This window comes from Drosophila tropicalis, unplaced genomic scaffold (assembly GCF_018151085.1).
Source record: "Drosophila tropicalis isolate 14030-0801.00 unplaced genomic scaffold, ASM1815108v1 contig_593, whole genome shotgun sequence".
In the NCBI taxonomy this organism is placed as follows: Eukaryota; Metazoa; Arthropoda; class Insecta; order Diptera; family Drosophilidae; genus Drosophila; species Drosophila tropicalis.
The window spans coordinates 3,235,860-3,258,788 of NW_027173070.1; the positions used below are offsets into that span (position 1 = coordinate 3,235,860).

A 22,929-nucleotide genomic window follows, 5' to 3' on the forward strand; every position below is an offset into this window, starting at 1 on the left:
GCTTTATAGCTATTATACAAAAAAATCATTAATTAATTATATCTAAAATGAATTGTTTTTGTTGTTTTAAATAAAAGCAAACATGAACTAATGCAGAAAATTTATTTATACCTAATTACGATATACAATATACGATATAATGGAACCTTAAGTTGTGTGACTTGCGTTTTCTTCTTTTCGTTTTTTTTTTTTTTGTTTTTTTGAGGAATATTATTACTCTTATTGTTAGACTATAAAACAATTATTCACTTAAGGAATTGAAAAAACTAGGGGATAAATAAAATCGTTAGAAGCGTGAAATATATATCCTTGCAAGTAAGTCGATATTTAAATTAGTTTTCTAGTTTTTCAGACATTCAAATGAAATTTGTCACTTTAGTTTAATTTTGCCTTAGGCATCGGAATTTCTTAGATCGGACCATGGTAATTATGTTGCAAGGGTATATAATCTTCGTCTAATTGTAAGCCGAAGATAGCTTCTATTTCTATTCCTTTTTTAGCTAATTTTGAGTATTAAAGTGCTCTCAAGTGTATGCTAGAGATGGGACACATAATCGCACATCTCTAGCGTCACATTCGGCACATTTATCGAAGTGTTGTGTGTCGTGTTGTGTTGGCTAAAGTGATGCAAAGTGAAGTGAAGAGTGGGAAGGGGCAAGCTGAAACTTAAACCTACTTATTGATTGATCTTTTCCTGACAAGGTTACCCAACCCATCGACACACAAACACATTGATTCTTAGTGATAGTAGTCACCATATTGATAAGTTGTGGCTGGTTGTTTTGATCGCTGATACAGATTGTGATGGGAGGACGAGCGATAGGCAAAAGCGGCGGCATTGGCAGTCTCTGAATGGCGATTTTTATGCTGATGCTGGGCTGGCGATTGAGTGCGTCGTGCACGACGTTCCTCAATGTTCGCTGGCCAGCGTTGATGATGGCGTGTCGAGTCCTCCGATGATCGCCGACGATGATACCGTTTAACGGAGGAATTTAAGCCGCCAGCTCCTGCTCCTCCTGTTGCCCCTAGTGGTGGCTGATGCCGATAACTATTGCTACTCTCATCTCCGCTGCCAGGACTGCTTAGGAACTGATGACGCAAACGCTCATCTATGGAGGAGTTGGGTGTGCCATTCATATCGATAATATCTCCATGCGAATTGCGACGATTTCTCGGCGGCTGTTGCTGCTGTTGCATGTCCTGATCATAGACACTGCGTCGCTGCCTGCTCCTTTGTTGCTGTTCATGGACATCGAGACGTTCACGCCATTCAGCAGCTGACACTTGTTGGCCATAGAGATCGGGTTGAGCCTGAAACTGGGCACCACCCTTTCCATAGATATTCTGATATGAAGAACGTCGCCATCCTTCATCATAGTTCCTTCGTTGATGTCCTGATTTTGGTGTCTCTTCTTCTGTGGCTATGGCGGCATTTGCCATCTGTTGACGTCTCTGTGATCGACTTGAACTGGACTCGGAAGAATCTTCACCTGAGGTGCCCAGACCCAAATCCTTTTCATCCACTCCATAAGCTTTATAGGGGGCTCCGAGGAATCCTTTAGAGCTGTACGGACCATTGATACCCATTGTGGGATATTGCATATAGTAGGATTGTGTGAATGGTTTCTCCAGCTTTGTTTCATCCTCATCGTCTACTTCCGCATCGCTGCCATCATCGCGCCCCGTCCAGGTTAGCCAAGAGCCCGGTCCGAACAGGGACAATAAAACGGGAAGTAAAAATAAACCATGCATTGCTCCAAAGAAAATTACCAGGAAGACCATCTTAAAGAATACCAAAAAGATATAACTCTGGGCCAGCAGAAGGGCTATAATGCCCAATATGGTTGAACTGGAACCCTGCACAATGGGCAGACCCAACGAATGCAAAGCCTCACGTACACGGGCCTTGGGACTGCGTTTCTTCGATGACATATAGCAATAGCATATGTGGGCAGTGAAATCCACCGAAAATCCAATGCACATGATCAAATTAATCATAGAGATCGAATCCAAATTGACATCCCACAAGGCCATATAACCAGCCACGCCCATCTCAATGGATATAACCGAAAAGGCCACCCACAGGGAGCAAAGTATATTGGGTATGAAGATAAACGAAATGATCATCATGATAACAGCTCCAATGACCATGGCTTGCAATGACACCGGACGCACTAGCTCGAATTGATCAAAGAATACGAAATACGGATGAAAGATCGAAGCATTCAATGGTGAATCCTTGCAGATTTTACGCAAATCACGAACCATTTCCTTCTCATGATTCGTATCGGTTATATTGACAGCCTGTATCAAAAATCTCGAGGCTATAATCTGTGTCTCATCATCATTGAAGCGCACGTCGAGTGAAAATGGATTACCCGGAAAGAGCCAATGCTCTTTGACGGCTTCAATAAACGATTCCTCATCATCAATTGTTGTATTCAGATAATCATTATTGCGTTCCATAAACGATAGGAATGAACGTAACCAGGATTCCGTGTAACGTCGAGATGTTACATACGATGTATGCTCCAAAGTACTAGTCAGATTCTCCACTTGCTCTTGCACCACAGGATCTGAGTAATTCAAGGCCCCAGCTATAATAACCTACAAAATGGAATGAAAGTTAATACAATTTATATGTAATAATTGAAACTTATTCAACTTACCTGCATTCTGTAAGGAAATTCACGATAATAGTCATCTTCGCGATCGAAAAACTCCACCGAATACGAATCCTCTCTGGATAATTTGCGTCGTTCGAGTCCTTCTTTTATTTGGGTTATGCCATAACAAGCTCCAACTAAATAACTGGCAAATGCCAGTATAATAATAACCTTACACCATTTGTTATTAATGACAGCTGCCAATTTATCCTTGAAGAAGGCCATAAACATGTGATCCTTATTGTCAACGGGATTGTCGGGATCATTACGATCAATGCCACCAGCCATTATAGCCTTGTAGAGGAAGTTACGTTTCTCTGTGACACATAGAAGATAAATATTTATTCAAAGAGTTATAAAAGATTAGCTATAAGTCAACCAACAACCAGTTGCCATTGACCTGATTCATTCTAGTCCAGTTCATGTTGCACTTTTTTATAATTTTTTTCTTTTTCTATTTATCTCATGATCAAGTTCATGTTGCAGCTGCTGCACTCAAAGAAAAAGCTGACAAGAACAGGTAAATGGTTGAAATAAAGGCTCTAAGCTATTTCTTTTAGTGTAAGTGAGCAGAGCCAAAGCCAATTCTAGGCCATTTAAAACACTGCACTGTGGGGCAAACTTTTGTTATATCTAGCGTAAACGTTTTTTCATGCCATGTTTTTTATTCTTGCCCTTTTCCCTTCATTAAGGTTCATTATCGTATAATTTGTTTTAAAAATTGCTTGCATACATTTAGGCTGTATTTCTAATTGTCTTTACTTAATCTGCGTAAAGCCCTTAATTATAAATAGAAACTTAAATTGAAAAACTTTGTTAATTTTGTTTAAATTTTCTAAATTTTCATTTAGCTAAAAATTTCCTAAATTTTTTTCAAATTTATCTTACGGATTCTTGTTCTAGTCAAACTCGTTTGAACCACGTTTTGGTTTTTCATTAAGAGAAGCTGCAAAAACTAGTAACAATTTGTGATACATTGTTAATAACTTTTAAGTTTAAGCTTTTTCTTTTAAACTTTTAAAAATCTGAATTAAAAAACTAGAGAATAAACAAATGAAGCTGTGCCTCATGAAAATTAGCTGAATTGAAATGAATTCACAATTAAAAAGTTAAGAAAAACAGAAAAAACAACTTTTTGGCCCATAGTTCAGTGCCAACAAGTGAACAAGGTTCACATTTACGAGTAATTTTGTTTTTTTTCTTTTTCTTGTGGTTCACTCACCTTTAATTGCCACTGACATCGGTTGCACCTTACAGCCGAAAATCGCATGCAAATTCTTTCTCTCCCTGTAGCCCGATATGGCCATGCATGCGGCAAAGAAAGTGATGTGCCAAATGAATGTGAAACAAACCGCAAATACAGAATATGTACAAAAGATTTTCACCGAACGGAACGGACTTATAATGCCAATCAGAAAAGACACAAAGTCAGTGACCGATGTGATTGTTATCGAGACAGCTGCCTCGGACATCATGTGAGCCATGCGCTCATGTACAGGCATTTTGGCTGGTGTTCGCCGCCAACCAGCCAACATCACAAAAGTGTCATCGATGCCAATGCCTAAAACGAGGTAATCAATCAAGTTAGCAAGGTCCACAGAGAAGATATGTATATTTACCAATCATTAGAAAAGGAGCAGCCAGATTAATGCCAATGAACTCAATGCCGCAATACATGGCCAGGCCGAAAGCAGCCAGAGTTGCCATTATGGCCGAAATGTTACCCATAAGACCCAGCCAGGGTTTCGAACGTACAGCATCGCCCATCATGCATGTAATTACGCTGAAATGGAGATGAAAAGGGTTTTATTAAGTTTCATGATCGATAACTGAAGTTCATTTGGGATTAACAGTACTTATTGACTTTGCTTTATCTGATCGCAGATCTTTTATCCTTTTCATGCAGTTTTAGTATTACACTCACCTAAAGAGACCCATCAATAGAAATGTTGAACTAAAGTAGGGCACCACAGTCTTTGTATTCTTCTCCAGTTCATGATCCAAAGTTCTTGAAGCAAAATATGATACAGATATGTGCTTGAATTTGCCCGTATTTTCTGCATTGCCCACCACCTTCAAGAAGGTCTCCTCCCATTCAGCGCCTCTGCAATCAATAGGAAAAGAAATTAGATTTAGATATAGTTAACCCTTTCCAGTTATATACATACTTGGCATCCTGACGCTTATTGTCGGCTGTGACAAAGTAAACCAATTGAATGGCTGGCACACTTATAATTAAGTTATCTTCAGTTAATTGAGTACCGCCAAAGAAGACGGGAAACAGATGGGCATCCCAGGTAACCGGATTGAACATGAAGGGAAAAGTTAAATTCAATTGACCCGTCTCAATCTGTAAGAACAAATTGTTAAAGAGACCTATCAAAATGTCTTGAGTGATCTTAGACTTACATCATCCATAATGGCATCCAGATTCAGTATATCATTCTCAAAGCATTCATTCTCCCAGCGTGCACAGTTATCCTTATAGGTATAGGTATCTCCATCATAGGTTACTGTGGCATTCTGTATTATATTATCCAGTTGTCGCAATTCCTGAAAGATCTCACGACGTATCATGTTGGTGTCACCATCTTTGGCTATCACAATGACTCGACCGAAGCGGCCTGGAACAAAAATTAAAGATAGCATTAGCAATGGTTTTTCTTTTCAAAACAATTAAATTGAAGGTTGCCCGCCAGCCCACTCCCCCCCAAGTGCCCACCCCACGCCTTCTTAAAGCCAAAATGTGACAATAATTTTAATGAATTTCATTTATTTTGTTCGCTTGTGCTTCCACTTTACTTCCACAATAAATTGTAGGTACTACGCTTTTTGTGTGTTTAATGCGCCATAACAAATGCAGCCTCGTGTGTTTGCGTCAGTGTTTGGCGCGGCCCATTATACACACATATAAATTCCGAATATACAATATACGTAGTTTTATCTGTATATAACTAATAATACCATTCGATATCTATGAAAATATCAATCCTAACTGATCTATGGAACGTGCCCAACTACACGTTCTTCTGACATATCTTTCAGTTGATTCTGTGAATGAACTTGCGATTCAGTGTTCTTATCAAACTCACTATAATTAGATCATGAGCAATCTGTACACGTTGAGCCCGTAACAAGATTTATGTATTAGATATTCTAATTGTACTTGAAGAGGCTCATAAGATATTACCTAAATTTATGATATGCGATTTTAATTGACTTAATGCTGGCCATAAAGGGTCTCATCGAAACAAAGGCCTTAAAATCTGCTTTACAAATTGGTTTCTTATGTAAATTTTGATATTTTAAACAATATGAAATTTTAATTATTTTTGGCGAATAATTTAAATTTCTTAATAATACTAATAGTGTAATAAATAAAAGTCTATAACTTTATCTGGAAAAGGGAAAAACAAATGCACTCACTTTTCATTCAGTAAGTGAAATAAAATGTGATTTTTATGGCATTAAATTTGCAGTTTTACTGTTAGTTGAGCTGTCATTGTAGGCGCATAAACTTGATCCGTGAAAGGTTTTAAAATCACGTAGTTTAAGTTGCCAATGCAGATAAAAAACAAATGCAAAATCTTATTTAAAAGGTATATATTAAAATATATATATATTGTTTAACCCTTTAGAACCTTTGAGTAGATTTTTTAAAATATTAAACAACACATTGCTCAATATATTAAAGAATACATTGCTCAATATATTAAAGAATATCTTGCTGAATATATTAATCGATATGTTAAACCTCTTTCGATACTTTTTTCTTACTAAATTTCAGAAGAGTCAAACTGACTGATACAACTTATAGGTAGATGGCAAAAGGAAACTAACTGATCTCTAATACAAATTAGGATAATGAAGACGATAGAATAACTTTAAAGTTTAAGTTCTTAATCTACTTAAACTCAGAACCAATTATAGCCAATCTCAATAAACCTAAACAGATACTTTTAAGTTGAACTAAATTAATGTTTCGATTTCTAAAATGTCCAAATCACGTCTTCAAGTCTCAATGGTATCGATTCAACCACACTCTGTAAAAAGCCAAGTTGATTCCGTCTATGAAATGAACCGGATATCCTAAATGAAAGCTGCGCACAAACGACACCAGCAAAAAGAGAAATATTAAATGATGTTACGCTTTGAAATGCTTATCGATAAATTCAATTTTTATATAACATTTTGACCAAAACCAAACGAAAGAAACAAAAAAGCAAAATGCAAGCAATTTATTGCCGGTCAATGTTATTTTTTTTCAACTTTTGTTGTACAATTTTATTTTATTTTTTTGCTATTGCTTTGTTGCGCTCCATAAACAAATTTCCCAAGTCAACGATAGGCGAAAGTTGCTTTTGCAGTTAGTTGCAGTTGCTTTTTTTTTGGGTCTTGGTGCAACAAAGAGGCCGAGTTGGAGGCAGAGGCACACGAGGCGCATCCAACTGGTCGTAACTGATTCCAACCAAAGTAAATGTGGTCTTAAAATGCATTACTTTTGCGGTTTATTGAAGACTCCCCAGATGCAGCTTAGTTGTTGTTGCTCTGGCAATCGCACAATTTGCTGAAACGTTTGTCAAAACAAAGTTCAATGATGCTACAAACTTGTACGCAATAAATCTTGAGTAGATTTCCAATTTTCATATACCCTAACTATGTGGGATGAATGGATTTTTACAAAAGCTTTGTAGATAAACGATTTTGTAAGATAAAAAGTATTAAAACTCATTATATGAGGAAAAAGTGAGAGATAGTGATGGTAATATATCGATATTTATAGAAATATTATCGATAACTTGATCATCAAAAGCTTAAGTACGCAGAATTTAAATGAGGAAACTAACATTATATAATATTTAATAGAAGAGAAAGCATTTTGGCTTGAACTCTTGTTATATTATCTATAATCTGTCTAATCGGGTATCTTTTCGTTTCCAATTCCGAATGAATTTGCCAAAATTATCATTAATAACTGCTCTCGTTTCCGTTTCGAAAGTTGCTCACTTAATTGACTTCTTCTTACACCCTGTATCGGGTCTGAAAAATTAAAATTTTTAATTTTAAAATGATTCGGATAAGAAAACGTTTCGGAAACGGATATATGAATATTAGTTCAAAGTGAATCCATTTAATTAAATGATCCATAACAAAGTCATGATAGTCATGTGGAGCATCTGATTTTTCATTTCGCTATCTTCGCTGCACATGAACTCACATGGCTAAGAGTAGAGAGCTGGCGGCTAACACAATTGGCCCGAATCTCTGAGTGCAAGTTGTTTGTATCTTCTTTTGTTTTTATTAGATACATCACAAAAAGTATCTAATGCAGTTGCAGATGTTGATGATGCTCACTGCACATTGAGTGCAATCTATAAGAATGAGGTTAAATTATTTCGCAAGAATTATGTTTAAAATCTCTATTTATCTCTCGGCAAATCTATGTATGTGTTTGAGTGTGTGTGTGTGGGGGTATTGGGTGTGTTGTTGTGCTTTTAATAGCGAAATTTTTTTCCCCATTTTGTTGTAAATAATTCAAGACAAGAAGAGAAAAAAAACCTTAATGATATTTTTATGAGTTTTTTTTTTTTACAAAACTCGCTTTAATTGTTTCTCTAGCTCATTTTGCACGTTTCTCTTTGTGAAACTGTAATTTCATAGTTGATGTTGTTGTTGTTGGTGGTGGTGGTTTTTGCAACACTTTTACCGGCATTTAAAACGCTTACTTAATATGCCTTGAAACGTAACCGTACTAAGTGAAATACCTGAAATAGTCTCGAGAGATTCAATTTTCGTGCATTTCTAAAAAGAACGCAAGTTCAAAGTCCTTTAATTTCACTTTTCTTTTAGTTGGCTTTGAGCTTCTTATTTTTTTGTGGCACAATGCCATTTGACGAGTTTGTTTTTTGATTTCGTTCATTTATTTGGCAATTTGCTTTTGCCTTTACCTAATAAACCATTTAGCGTAGTTAATAGCCTGTAAAACGTTGGCGAAGTTTCAGTTCAAGACCCCAATAAAATGCTGCGTCGCCCGAAAGTATCACAAAATTACTCTGAAAACATATTTATGGGCACATGAGACTTTAATTTTAATTTAATTTAATCTTGAACTCAAAATGTCGGTTGGGGGAAAAAAAAAGTGTTAAGAGTAGGAAGAAAATGACATTTTCCCCATTGAAGGTGCAAAAAATGTGGCAATACATTTATAACTGCAGGTGGGCAATTCAGTTTGTGGGCCTGCCTTAAATGGAATGACGGATTCACAAATTTTGATACTTACCGGGTCTGGTAATGCGTCCCACATTGAATCGATGCGTATAATTGACTTTAAAATATTGCTCAACAATGGCACGTTCAGCCTTACCCTCTCCATTAATGGGTGAAAATAGATATTCGGGATCGATTTGATATTTCAATTGTTGATACCTAAACGAGAAGAGAGAGAAATGCGATAAGTTAACATTGCAATTTATAAACGGATTTCGTAGACTCGAACGTGGCACAGTTAGTTATCGATAATTAATGAATGTGTAATCGAAACACGCCCACCGCTGTTTCGCTTATCAAGTCGGTAGTCTTTGATCTTTAGGCCATAGAAAGATGTTGGAGTAAACTTACCCTGTCATACATAAAAGTGTTAGCAGAACTGGAATGATAACAAAATATCCAGGATGTTTGGCTATGCATATTCCCAAATGATAAAATGATTTATTTAGTGTCTTATCGACACACGATATGCCGCATGTCATCTGAAACGAAACAAAACAAAAATGTAGAATGAATATAATTTCTATAAACATTTTTTGTAAGATCTCTCTCTCTCTAAGTGGTCATTAAAATCAAAAACAAATGTCAGTTAAGAGCTTGCATGTCAAACTCTAATGTGATTTGGTCGGAACGAAGGTGAAAGACAGAGATTTTTTGTGTTTGAACATATTATTTGTATGTATTTGTTGTTATTGCCTTTTGTTCATTCGACACCTTCAACTTAAACTTTAGACACGCATTGTTTTTAGAGCTGCCTCACTTTGCTGCTGCCTATGTTTGAATAAAATGCCCTTGTTCATCTACAAACAATCATAAAAAAAAAAAAAAAAAAAAAACCCAACACCACTAAAAATGAGGAAAACCACTAATAGTACACATTAACATGATTATAGAAGTCAAGTACGCCATATATACAATATATAAAAAAACAAATCAAATTTAATAAACTAAAATCTATGCCAAGAAAAACCCAATAAAAAAGTTATTTTGCGCCCCCGGGTGGACTCGAACCACCAACCTTTCGGTTAACAGCCGAACGCGCTAACCGATTGCGCCACGGAGGCTATGTTTATTCCCGAAAAATTTGTAAATATATTTTCATTGAAAAGGTGGGAAGCGTATTACAATTCTTATCTTGTAATTCTAACAGTAAATATAAATTGTTTGACTAAAGAAATAAATTAAATTGGTTATTCCCCTGAAAAGATATTTGCCTTGGTCTTTTTTGTTAAATGAACTTAAAGGGCTGCGTTCTCTTTTTTTATTTCAAATTAATTTCAAAATGCTTTAAGTTTACCTCTCTCTGCCATAGAGGATAATTCACAACTTTCTTAGTTGACATAAACATTTTCAAGACTTCCTCGTTATTTTTATAAACCAGTTTCATTTGTAATAGCCAAAAAAACTTTTTATAGAAATGTTTGTACGAGAACTCTTAATGAACTCTGAATAAACTCATATTAAAATCCCTAATCGACTAAATACATACATATGATTTTTCAAGATCCCTGAACAAATTTATTTGTTTTACTTTTTGTAGTATCAGCGAAAAGTGATGACAAAAGCATTTTGTACTTTGTTGACTAAGAAACTATTACTTAAGAGCCCTCTTAATCAGTGAAAAGGTACATACATAATACTACATATTTTACCACTGTACATATACACTTACAAGTATTTTGCCAAGCAAACGCAATTCCAATTGGAATTGCAATTCCGTTTGGATAAACAAAAGTAAAAAATGTTTCATTTCTGATTCATGTTAGAATTCAGTTAACAGAACTTACAGCAAGTGAGTTCTGAGTTCTGTTAAACAAGCAGAGTCTCATGTTAAGCTTTTGACTCTCTCGCAGCATGAGCCTCCGTGGCGCAATCGGTTAGCGCGTTCGGCTGTTAACCGAAAGGTTGGTGGTTCGAGTCCACCCGGGGGCGCAAATTAACTTTTTTGTGTTCTCTTTTATTTCGTTTTTTTTTTTCAACTGTAAGACAGTTTTGCAGTCATTTATTAAGTATTATTTTTGCTTGTACAAAGGCTGCGCAATTAATATTTAGCCAATTTGTCATGCCAAACACAGAACGTTGTCACTCACAATGCCATTATGAATTTGTTAAATCAGCAAAGCTTGTTTGTACCCTACATGAATAGAACATTAGCCTTAACTCATTCATTCATTGATTCACACAAAGCAACTAACAATGAAATGAAATAACAATTAGGAAGCTGAAAGCCTTCAAGAAAAAAAAAAAAAACCTTATGACTCTCAAACTGTACAATGTTTTTTTTTTACTTCTGGCTTTTAAGATTTTTAACACATTCTTAAAATATGCTTAATGAATTTGAATTCAAAATATGTTTGAAATAAAAATTGTTAAATTTCTATTGGAATCAGTTCCATATTAGATATTTTCCACGTTCCATTTATCTATTTATGCTTCAGATTAGTTCACTTAATTTGTTTCAAAGGAACTTCAACATTATACTTATTTATAGATACATATTAACTTTTGAATTTTTCATGGTACATAGGCCAAATTAAACTCAATATCTAAATTAGATATGGGAGGCTGCATCTGGTCAGCGTAGTCCACTTAACATTTGCCTGCTAAACGGCATTTAAACATAAATTTAATGAGTTGGCGTTGATTTTTTCTTTTGTTTATTGTTGTTGTTATTGTTGGTTGGTGTTGGCTGTTGCATACAGTTAGTTTACTTTCCATTTTTGTTTTTTTTTTTGTCTCTATATTTCTCTATTTTGGGTTCAACGACAACTGACGCTGCACTTTTACCAAAAATATATATAAAAAAAAGATAGACTAGTTTTATAGCAAACCCATTATGAGATACTCTACTAACTATTATGACTGACTTTATTAACAAACATTTTAGAAAACTGATAAAGAATAACACAGGAAAAAAGGTAAGTTTCAATTGGATTTAGCTTATATTTTTGTTAGTTAAGATTGGGAGACTTTTTTGTTCCATCTACTCTCTAACTTCTCTTCTCGATTCAACCAAGTTATTATACTCTTTTCTTGGCAAGGGCATTAAAGTAAAAATAAACGCCAAAGTGTAACAATTTTTGTTTGGGTTTTAAGCACTTGAAAGACCGACATTACAACATGGGCACAGCAGCAGGTAAAACTACCAAGTATTGTGGGCCCACTCTGATTGTGAGTGAGGCACTTCAAGTTTAGTTTTTGGGTTTGGGGCTTGCAAATTGAGTCACAGCTCAAGGTTATAAGCTTTAACCGTCAACAACCCCCAGCCCCTATCCCACCACCTTTGTGTTTATGTTGACATAACGGTTCATTATGTGAAAATGAATTAATAAACCTGCAACTTCAGACCAGAAGTGAGGCATCAAGTGTTGAGTGTTGTCGGTGATGGAAACAACCGACTAGAATTCAAGTTAATGAAGTCCATTTAAAGGGCAATTTAATGGTTCAACGTGTGTGGTTGTTCTTCGGGTTTTCAATTATCAATACAATTTTATTACCTGGTAATTTACCTCACATTTGACAGTTGCTCTGCAAGAATATATTACCAAAATTTATGATCTGTTTACGACTTGCAAGGGGCTTTAATTTTGAAAAAGTCAACTGTGCTATAATTAAGACATTTTGCACATGGCAGTTTTTGTTTGTTTACATATTTATGTGCCACAATTTGTTAATTTAACTGAGTTTTGTGTGAAAAAAAGTATAAGTTTCCACAAATCAAAGTGTCATCAGGCAACAAAGTCACGAGTTGTAGAACAAAACTGAATTGTTATTAATCTGTTTGATGGATGCTGCATTTAAGTGAGAAATTTTATGGGATTTTATAATTTTTAAATAATATTTAAACTTGTTGTAATTGCTAATAGAGAGAGAGGAATAGGGAAAAAGGAATAAGGCAAATAAAAAACTTTTATTATCGCCTAGACCTTTTTATCACCTTAAAGTTAAATAACATAAGCAACTATCTTTAATGACCTTTTAAACAAAACTCTCCTCCTTCTCCTTAGTAACAAACATTCAACAAGTTTCATTAAGTCAAAAGTTTTTGCCAAATATCATAATCGGATTTTATCATCATCTCTTTACTCACTTATCAATGGCTGATTCGACTAACTTTAAAAATAGATACAAACAGACATAATTTGGTTATGCAAAAAAGTGAAAAAACCTAAAATAAAAATATTGTACAACCTACTTAAAGAAAACAAACATAGAAAAACAAACTAAAGATGAAATACAAGTCAAATAGTTCCACCTACTTTTCTCCTTCTTCACTTTGGTTTAGCTTAATGAACTTTACAATTATTACGCAAGTCCCTTTGAAGAGGCTAAAGGGGAGTCAGTCTGTGGGTCATTTCAGTTTTCATAATCATCTTTTGGTCTATATTGACGCACTTTTAGTTGACTCATCTTGGGATTATTGTTGTTGTTGTTGTTGTTATTGTTGTGTGGTATGAGTAAAACGATTTAAAATGCATTTTGTATGTGAAATCGAAATGAAATTATAATTTTGTAACCTTGAGTAATAATTTCGATTCACTTTGGCGATTTGCGTGCCAAGAAAAATTGTATGCAAAATGCGTTTCCCCTGTCCCGCGTTTGGTCACTCCATCATTCTGTAAAGTTGTCAAATTGTTGTGTGTTTTTCCCCCATTTGAATTTTAACTAGTTGATGGAAATAAATGGAATGTATGTGGGTCAAGTTTTTGATACATGGCAGATTCTTCTTCTTCAAAAGAATTTCTTGAGAAAGTTTGTCGCTTGAGTCTTTTGTTTCATTTTTAGCAATTTGCTGCTTATTGTTTATTGGCTAACAAAAAAAAAAAATATGATTTCTTTAAAAGAATTTTGTTGTACATATATGTATGTATGCAGATCCGAGTGGTTGGGCTTAGCCTTTTTTGGGATTTTTGGGTCAAGTAAAAGTTGAAATTTTGACACAAAAAAAAAAAGTTTTAACAAATTGGTTAATTCTTGTGGACAATCGAGTTTTTAGGTCTTGCATAATTCTTCTCCCAGTCTTTGGCAATTTTCTAGGCACATAGAGCCTGTAATTTATATAATTTACAAGAGGAGAGCTTTTGGGTCTGCTTACAAGTTTTGCTCTACCCTCCAAGTCAATGGCTATAAACGGGTATATTACTCTCAATATGGGGAAGCATTTTTCGCATGCATGTATGCTACAGGGTAATACAAAGCCGTTTTCTTGTCGATAACATGCGTGATTTTTCCCTCCTTTTCCTCGTTGGTTTTTGCCAAATCATAAAGTCAACAAACTTTCACTTTTTTTTTTGAATTTTTTTGATGTTTTTGGCTAACCACAATATAAACTTAAAAATGCGAAATAAAAAGATGGGTAGAAGGGAGAGGAGGGGAAAATTACAAAATTAATATTAATTATTATTTAAATATATTTGACGCAAATCATTGAAACACACAAAAACCTCAAATGTAGGTCAAGTCATTGAAGTAGAACAGAAAGACAAGACTTAAGATTGACCTTAGCACGTGGGCGTATGTCAGCAGCAACAGCAATAGCAACAAATCGATAATTATTATTGTCAAAGTGATTCATTTTGGCCAACAACCCGAAAAAAGGTCTCTTTGAATTGCCACATACAAACAGATATACAACAAAATGTTTGCAATGAATTTTAATTAGTTTTCGAGGCTGCTGACAAATCCGAAATGAAATCAAACATTGAAGGTGCCTTAACTGTTTATTTGTTGACTTTATTTTTAAACAGAAGTTACGTTACACACACTTTTTTCTTTTATTTTTTGGGCTTGGTCCCTGTTAGCCAGATTCTTTGGGGCCAAAGTTAGCTAAGTAAGCAAGTAGAAGCTGAAAACAAAACTCAAGTTGGAATCACTTTCTACTTTTTTTTTTATCTTCAGTCGCATGCGTCGCGGTGGACCTCAATGTGGGTCACACAAGCAACAACAACAACAACCGCTTTCAATTTGAATTCAGGCAGTTTTTGGCTTTTGGCTTTTAGGTATGTATTTTGTGTTTTTTTTTTTCTTTTATATATTTTTTTGATTTGTTTGGTTTTGCATTAATTAAGCATAGAGCTAGTTTTTTTTTTTTTTTTTGTTGTCTCTCTGTTGTTGATCTGTTTTATAAGACTTTGCATTTGAATTGAAGATTTAGAGTTTGGGTCACTGGAGCAGTCGTCGATCATTAAATGAAGCTGTAAAAGCAATTGGAAGGGACCTAATCAAATTAAATGATTAGTTAGTGGATTGTGCTAATGCCAGTAGTTTCCGGTGTCAGATAGACAATCCTATCCTGATATCTTTGGGGCTAACAAATTGAAAGGAAGATGTGTGTCCACTCCATAGAAATGTTTGCCAATCAACTTCTTATTGTAATCGGACGTTTTTCTTACATTAAACAACAACAACTACAGATTAATAGGTAAACTCTAGTAGTCCAATGTTGTTGTGGAGATCTTGGCATAACTTTCAACTAGAATGTAAGCCAAGTTCGTTCGAGCGAATTCAATTTGTTTACTTGTCAAAGCCTTCTTTCATTATAATAGAAAAACATTAGAAATACTTAAAGCATTATTCCTACTGCTCTCTAAAATAAATGCTAAATTTAATATTCTGAAATTCTTTGTTTGTTTATCAACCTTTTTGTTGTTATTCTTTGCCTATTTTTTGAATCTTTATGTATAGACACAAAAGAAGACATTTTCAAGTTTTTACATTCAAAGTCGTATAAGTTTATTAATTTTTAACCAAAAAATATATATTATAACATCATTTAGTCCTGAAAAAGTTCATTGTACTCTATCTGACTACTATTAAAATATTTACGAAAGTAAAAAACATCAAATGCAAAATTTAATAGTAAAGAATCTAAATGAATCTAAATCTAAATTTCTCTCTTTTCTTTTCAAACAAATTTGTTTTTCAAAGTAAACTTCTACATCGTATATATTTTATAATTTTATCAAATGTTTTATTCTGGTTTAGAATATGATCCCCTTCTCATTTTAAATTTGTATTTTTAGCCCTTAGGCTCACTTGGGATTACTTATTGTTAATGGATTTAAGCTGAACGAATCTGGCGGTTTTTTTAAGCCTGATCAGAGCTCGTTTTGGTCATGTGGTAACAATGTCTTCTGGCAAATTTCATGTTAGCTATCTTAATTCTTCCTTGTTCATTTTTTTGTTGTGTTGAAAGTAATTCCAAAAGTAAACCAAATAAATTGGCATAAAATTAATGCAATCGACATTCCTATAAATATTTTTGCAATGAAATCAATCGGCAAATAGTTTGAAATGTGTTTTTGGTTTAAAAGAAAGACCGAGTTGAGGCCGGGTTTAGTGAAAAGGAAGTTTGAAATCAGCTGAAGAGACAATTTAAAAGAAAAGACAACAAAATATTATAAAAATTGTCATCATTTTCTTCTACTTTGTGACAAAGTTTTTCCACTTCATTAGCATTTCACTTGCGCTTTCTTTCTCTTAAGTATTGGTTGGGGACCTAGTTTAAGCCTTATCACACACGATCATTAACTTTTACTCTCTAAAACTTTACTTTCCGTGGCAAACTGTCAATTATGACAACGTTTTTCCTTAACTCTGGTGTGTGTTTTTTCTTCTCTTCTTCTGTTTTTCTTTCAATCTTTCTTTCTTTTGTTACTTGCTTCTATCTGAGTAAAGTTGTGTATGGCTCTATTTCTATTATTTTTCTATTTCTGCCACCAACATTGAAGTTAATAAATCCACCAATTGACAGACGACAATAAAATGTAAGAGTCGGAGATGATCATCATTATCATAATGATCATGATCATGATACTATAGAAACGAATATAAAACCAAGAGATAATAAAAGCATGGAGAAGAAGAAATGGACTGTGAGCAAGTGAGTGTGTGTGTGTGTAGAAAGAGGGAAAGAAGAAAAGAAAGTGCAAGCCTGTACTCACAGAAGAAGATATATTTATTTATACATTTGTCTGTCTACATATACATATGTACATATGTATGTATGTAGGTAAGTATGTGTGAATATGTAACGGTACTTCTGAACCAGAGATCTACTGTCAGACATTGCACTTCAAAAAGTTGAAACTTGAGCTTGAGGCAATTTTCTGAGCCACTTTTCCTTTCAAGTTGCACGCGTACCCTTGTCTCTGTCTTCTTATACCTTGTAACTAGTAGGGTATATTAGAATTGAAGGAAATTATGTCAAAATGCACTTAATAACAGATAATAACATATACATTCTTGATCAGAATTGATTGATATACTGTTTCTCTTAAGACTTGAGCTATTAGTTCTTGACCTACTACAATAAATCATGCAATTTTCATTTGAGCATGTGTGTGTGAGAGAGTTAGATTACATTTCACTTTTAAAAGAGCTATTTATGTACACTTGAGACTGATTTCTGTTCAAATCAATAAGACAAAACTTCAAATATTATATTTACTTAAAACATTTCAACACTTTAAAGTTTAAACTCTTAATGATGATTTTGTCTCTTCCACTTTTCACCAGGTGATCACTTATTCGTCTTAACTCCACTTAAGTGCACTAATTTAAAGATTTTGCCCTTGCTCTTGCTAATTGTTCGCCATTTGGAGTGGAAACAGAAAAACAAAACAAAACTTTTACCCAACACCTTGAAAACAAAAGTGTTATTTAGTTTGACCACTTTAAGCAAATCATCACTAACAGTTTTAATTTTCAAGTTGCTGTTAATTATTTAGTCAAACATTAACCAAAACTATTTGAATTGTGTTTCAATATTTGCTTTGCCAAATTGAGCAAATTATATGCCAACAATTATGAGCTAATCCACTCAAATGATATTGAATTAAACAAAAAACAAAAAACTGAATCTATTCCAACTGTGCAACCAGATCAATTTAAGAAAACCAGTTTGAAGTAGATTTTCTTTTTGGGTCACAGACTACCTGCTGCATTAGTAACAACATTGAAGGTGTTAGAAACTATGGAAATTCCTTATGAAAAGTAGAAAAACAAAAGCAAAAACGAAGAAGAAGGCTTAAGAAAGCAATTAAATTTTATTACTCTACCTGTTTTTGTGAACGAGAAAGGATTGAAACAAACTCAATTGAGCATGACTGTACCAAAGAAGGGGTCAGATGAAAGAATATTGCCTTTGAACTCACTTCACTGCTGCTTTTTGTTTATAAGACTACTTGAAAGCTGTACGAACTTCACAAAAACCATTTTACATTAATATTTCCAATCTAAGATTAGAGTGTGTCAAATGTTAACTTGAAGTTGGTCAATTGGGACAAAGTCTTTTATAATGCTAAATAGTTCAAAAACTATTCAATTATGATTTTTCAATGAAAATTTGAATGAAACTACAGATTAAAATGTTGAAAGTCTTTTCTTTTTGTTTATGAAAAGAATTGTTCATTGTTTGTTGATATCTCTTTTAAGAGTCACATTCAACTTTACTTTTTTCTAGAGGCTTTTAGATAAACGAACAATTAATCTTCTTGGTGGACTAATAGGATCCAGTTTCAGATCTATTTAACATCTAAAAATTACATAAATATACCTTTATCGATGTGGAAAGGAGGAACACTCTGATCCTTTGGTGTATTCGCTTCTATAATTATTTTTAATATATCCACAGAATATCATACTTAAACAGCTTTTTGCATACTTTCGGGGGAAAAGGTTCCCCTTTTGGATCCGCCATTGGTAAAACCGGCTTTGTCTTTGTATAAATTTAACAACGTTTGAAGTTAAGATAAGAATTTTTAAGTTAACTGCTTTTAAGGATTTTCAAATGAAAATATTAGTCCATATTTCCTTAGATGGTGTCGAAGGGGATTAATTCAAACAAACTACTTCAAACCAAGAGTGTTATCTCTTCAAAAACCACTTAATGTTAGAATCAAGTTTCCTAACTCATTGATTATTGTGTTGGCCTAGTTGTTAATATGTTTATTGTAATCAAGTTCACATAATAACCAAATGGTTAAGCATTTCCACACACATATTTGGCCTTGAACATAATTGGATATTGATAAAAAAAAATAACAAAATAACGGAGGAAAAAAATGAAATGAAATGCTGACCCAATCAACCGGTTTTTCTATATGTTTTTTTTTTTTTCGGCAGAAATTTCACTTAAACTTTCATTAACGTTTTTTCGGTGAGTCGAAAGGGTGGTGAGGGGGAGGGGGTAAGGGGCGGGCAACTGCAACTCCTTTCGATTCAGGTGGTTCGATGGTTATGTATTTAATTATGGCGAGTTCACATCATGTGTCAAACCGGATCAGCATTCACTAGTCAGACACTATGCGGGGCCGCCACCTCATTTATGTAATCCAAGTCCCAGTGACTAGTACCCCGCCTCCAGTTTCAATCCCAATTCCAACAAAAAATAAATGCAAACATATGAAAATTACTTTTCATGTTGCTTTTGGCCATCGTCGCCGACGTCTTTGCCGTTGCCGTTGACGTTTCGTTTTGTTGGCCAATGTTTGCTATTGAATATTATTTCTCAGTCTTTCGACTTTTTCCGCTTAATTTTTATTAATGTCAATTCCGTTTGGCTCAGGTGTTTGCTGGCAATGGTTGATAGTTGAGGGGTTTTTTTCTGTCTTTCTGTCACTCTTGGTGCAATTTCATGTGCTCCAATTTGTCTCACAATCTTTGAATTAAGACTGTCAAAAGTTTGGTTTTCCAGTTCATGTCAAACTGTATGCAACTGGTTCACATCTCTTACACTTAATAATTTTCATTGTCTCTATGGCAATTTGTTAAATCATCTCTGCAATAATAATTTACTATGATTGCAAGTTTTTTTTTTTTAGTTTTGTGTTCTTTATTTTTTCATTTCTATGTTTCTTTGTTCGCTTAACAAATCACTACGTCATTTGCTCAATTTTTTGTTCAGAAATTCCGATACGCAATTCTATTCAACATAAAATATTCAACCCTCATTGCCACAACCCCTAAAAATGGTAAGAAATAAATGCGTATTTATTTAATGATTTATCCCCTTTAAGATGCTGGAAGAATCAATTTTGGTAACGAATAATTCAAATGAATCAGGAAACAATTCATTATACCATACACCCATAGGGTGAAATGGTATATTAAAGTCGCCAAAATGTATGTAACAGGCAGAAGGAAGCTTCTCCGACCCTATAAAGTATATATATTCTTGATCAGGATCAACAGCCGAGTCGATCTAGCCATGTCCGTCTGTCCGTCCGTCCGTCCGTCCGTCCGTCCGTCCGTCCGTCCGTCCGTCCGTCCGTATGAACACGCAGATCTCGGAGACTATAAGAGCTAGAGCCACCAAATTTGGTATGTATACTCGTGTAGTATGCACATGTTCAGAGTTAATTGGAATTTCGGCCACGCCCCCTTACGCCCCCAGGAATCACATAAAACTGTTTTTCTTAAAAAGTATAACAGCTAGACACATCAAATTTGGTTTATATACTCCTTTAGTTGGCGCGCAGAAACTAATTGTTTAAACTTTTTGACACGCCCCCTTCCGCCCCCGGAATTTACATAAAAGTGATTTCCTTCAAAACTATGATAGCTACCGACATCAAATTTGGTATGCAGACTAGTTTAATAGACGCGCAGAAACTGGCTATTTAAAAATTTTGCCACGCCCACTTCCGCCCCCGCAAATCAAACAAAACTGATTTTCTCAAAAACTAACAAAGCTAAAGTCACCAAATTTAGTATGTATACTGGCTTAGTATGTGCGCAGAGTATATATGTATATTTTCATATTTTGCCACGCCCACTTCCGCCTCCATAATTAAGAAAAAACCGATTTCCTCCTGTAGTTTTTTGACCATCGCATTCAAATTCGGCAGACTAATTAATCTTATCTATTTCTACGAAACTACCAAATTTTATTGAAATCGGACTAGAAACATGCAAAATATGCGTATGAACGTATTTTACTAAGCGGTCCACAAGGCCAGAATTGGACGTTGGCTAGTAGCGGCGCTAGAGTGCTCGTGTGTTTGTAGAGTGAGCGAGATAGCACATAGTATAAGACATGTAAAAACAATTTAATAGACATACATTTGGTCTTCGAAATTTGAAATATTTGTTTCACCAGGTGTATGGTATACCCAAGTCGACGAGTCGACTTACTTGCTTCATTTGAAATTATTTTGAAAAATTTGTTAAACAGAAGTTCATATGAAGAGGGATCTCGGGAGAAGAAGAATGAACTTTCTATTGGAAATCTTAGGCTCTAGGAGGTAACAATTGTTCTTAAAATATCTTATTCTAATGAGACTCACACCCAAGATTTCGGGGGTTGAAAATTATTATTGTTTTGGGCCACTTGACATCCAATTACAAGTGTTCTTCCACAACGTGTGTGGCTGATTGTAATTTTAGTCATATGCTAGATTAGTTGTTTGTGACAAAAGAACAGTTGTATTATATTTTCTTTAGTGCCTAGTTCTTAAACACAACTAACTAAAATATTTCACTTTATGTTGAATGAAAGTCTCTAGCTAATAATGAAATCTAAACATATTTAGTCCACTTCTTAATTGTTTTTGTTATATCGGAAATTTGATAGTGAATATTGTTCAAGGATATCGAAATTTTATTAGAGTTAAAGATAATATCTCGATTTTTGGAGAAAATTTCCCCTATTTTGTTTTTAATCTCAACAAATTAGAACCAATTTTATTCCAACTAAAGCAACTAGGACTTAAACTATTTTGAAATGATTGAAACTATTTTGATAAATATATAAAACCAGAGACATTTTATAGGAAAAAATTTAAAAGAATTTCGTTGTTGAAACCGATAAAGAAATTTCTCAAAAATCTCAATAAATTACAAAACAAATACAAAATATTTTTCAATAAATTAGCAAAAGTTGGAATTAATTTTCCGTTGTTGATTTTTTAATGGAATATTTGCTGTGAAATTGACACATGATTATTTATTTTCAAGTTAACTTATAAATTTATATTTGTAAAATTAATTTATTTATATTTGTAATTGCAAAAGATAATAATTTAGAATTTATAATGCAACAAAGACCTTTAGGCTAAGGTTATTTTCTTTTCATTTATGTAAATCAATTTAATTTTGTTGATTAAAATTTACCTTTAATTAAATTGTTTAGCAATTCGTTAGTTATATATCCAAAAATCTGTTCGATGTGGTTGTTCGTTGGGAGTAGACCCTTCTTTTATATAGTATTGCACTGGAAAATATGTGGTAATATTTTCTTTTCGAGATACACTAGATAAAATTTTCTATTTGCAATATAAAATGGAACTTTTTCACGTTTTCATTTTGCTGAATATTTGCACTCGATGCCAATAACGAAACGAAATCGTATTTGAATCGTGGCCGTTTGATTTACGCCGACTTTTTTGCCGATTTGCGACCGTTAACTTTGAGACCGTCCCACGGACTGAACCGAGTTTGATATGAAGGCGCTTTACGTTGTGATTCGGTCACGTTAAATTTTTCAATTCCAATTTCTGTTGTCGTCTTTTGTTCACTTTATAAATTGGCTCTGATTGCTACTGAACCGACTGTCTGACTGTCTGTCTGTCTTCTTGGCATGGACTGGCTGGCTAAGCCACCGAAAGAAAGAAAGTAGCGCGCACAACCAACCGTCTCGCTCAACGTAGTGAAATGGAATGAAGTTGGCTCAGAGTCGCTCATATTACTCGTGGCTCTCTCGACTCACCTGAGTCTCTCTCTCTCTCTGTTCGATCTTGTTGCACCTTGTTAACTAGTTTACAGCGGTTTTGGTTTTTTGGGAAAAATCTTGAATTTTCTTTCTACTCTTTATACCTGTTTCCCCGTTTATCCTCAACAGGTGTGTCCCTCCTGTCTGTCTGTCTGTGTCTGTAGACTCACAAATCTCTGAAGGTCGTCTCCCTCGGTTATTAATCGCCACTTTCTTTCTAAAGACAGCCGAGCCGACAAGCCTGAGTACACACTAACCGAATGTGCCAGATGGACAAGTCGCGGG

The 22,929-nt window shown here is 34.4% G+C and overlaps 1 protein-coding gene and 2 non-coding genes across 3 annotated transcripts; 1 reads left to right on the forward strand and 2 right to left on the reverse strand.

Annotated features, from left to right (window-relative positions):
- Nucleotides 1-24: 24 nt before the first annotated feature.
- On the reverse strand, nucleotides 25-22,587 carry Ptr (Patched-related). Its single transcript, XM_068289707.1, has 10 exons — nucleotides 22,047-22,587; nucleotides 9,285-9,415; nucleotides 8,947-9,092; nucleotides 5,076-5,290; nucleotides 4,835-5,016; nucleotides 4,591-4,770; nucleotides 4,286-4,449; nucleotides 3,889-4,227; nucleotides 2,670-2,983; nucleotides 25-2,607 (listed from the first exon to the last, which is right to left on the reverse strand). Exons 2-10 carry the CDS (start codon nucleotides 9,413-9,415, stop codon nucleotides 739-741), a joined length of 3,540 nt encoding a protein of 1,179 aa, XP_068145808.1. The 5' UTR covers nucleotides 22,047-22,587; the 3' UTR covers nucleotides 25-738.
- Nucleotides 9,924-9,997, reverse strand: TRNAN-GUU (transfer RNA asparagine (anticodon GUU)). The gene has a single exon. It is a non-coding gene; the product is annotated as a tRNA-Asn (tRNA).
- TRNAN-GUU (transfer RNA asparagine (anticodon GUU)) lies at nucleotides 10,792-10,865 on the forward strand. The gene has a single exon. It is a non-coding gene; the product is annotated as a tRNA-Asn (tRNA).
- Nucleotides 22,588-22,929: the final 342 nt, after the last annotated feature.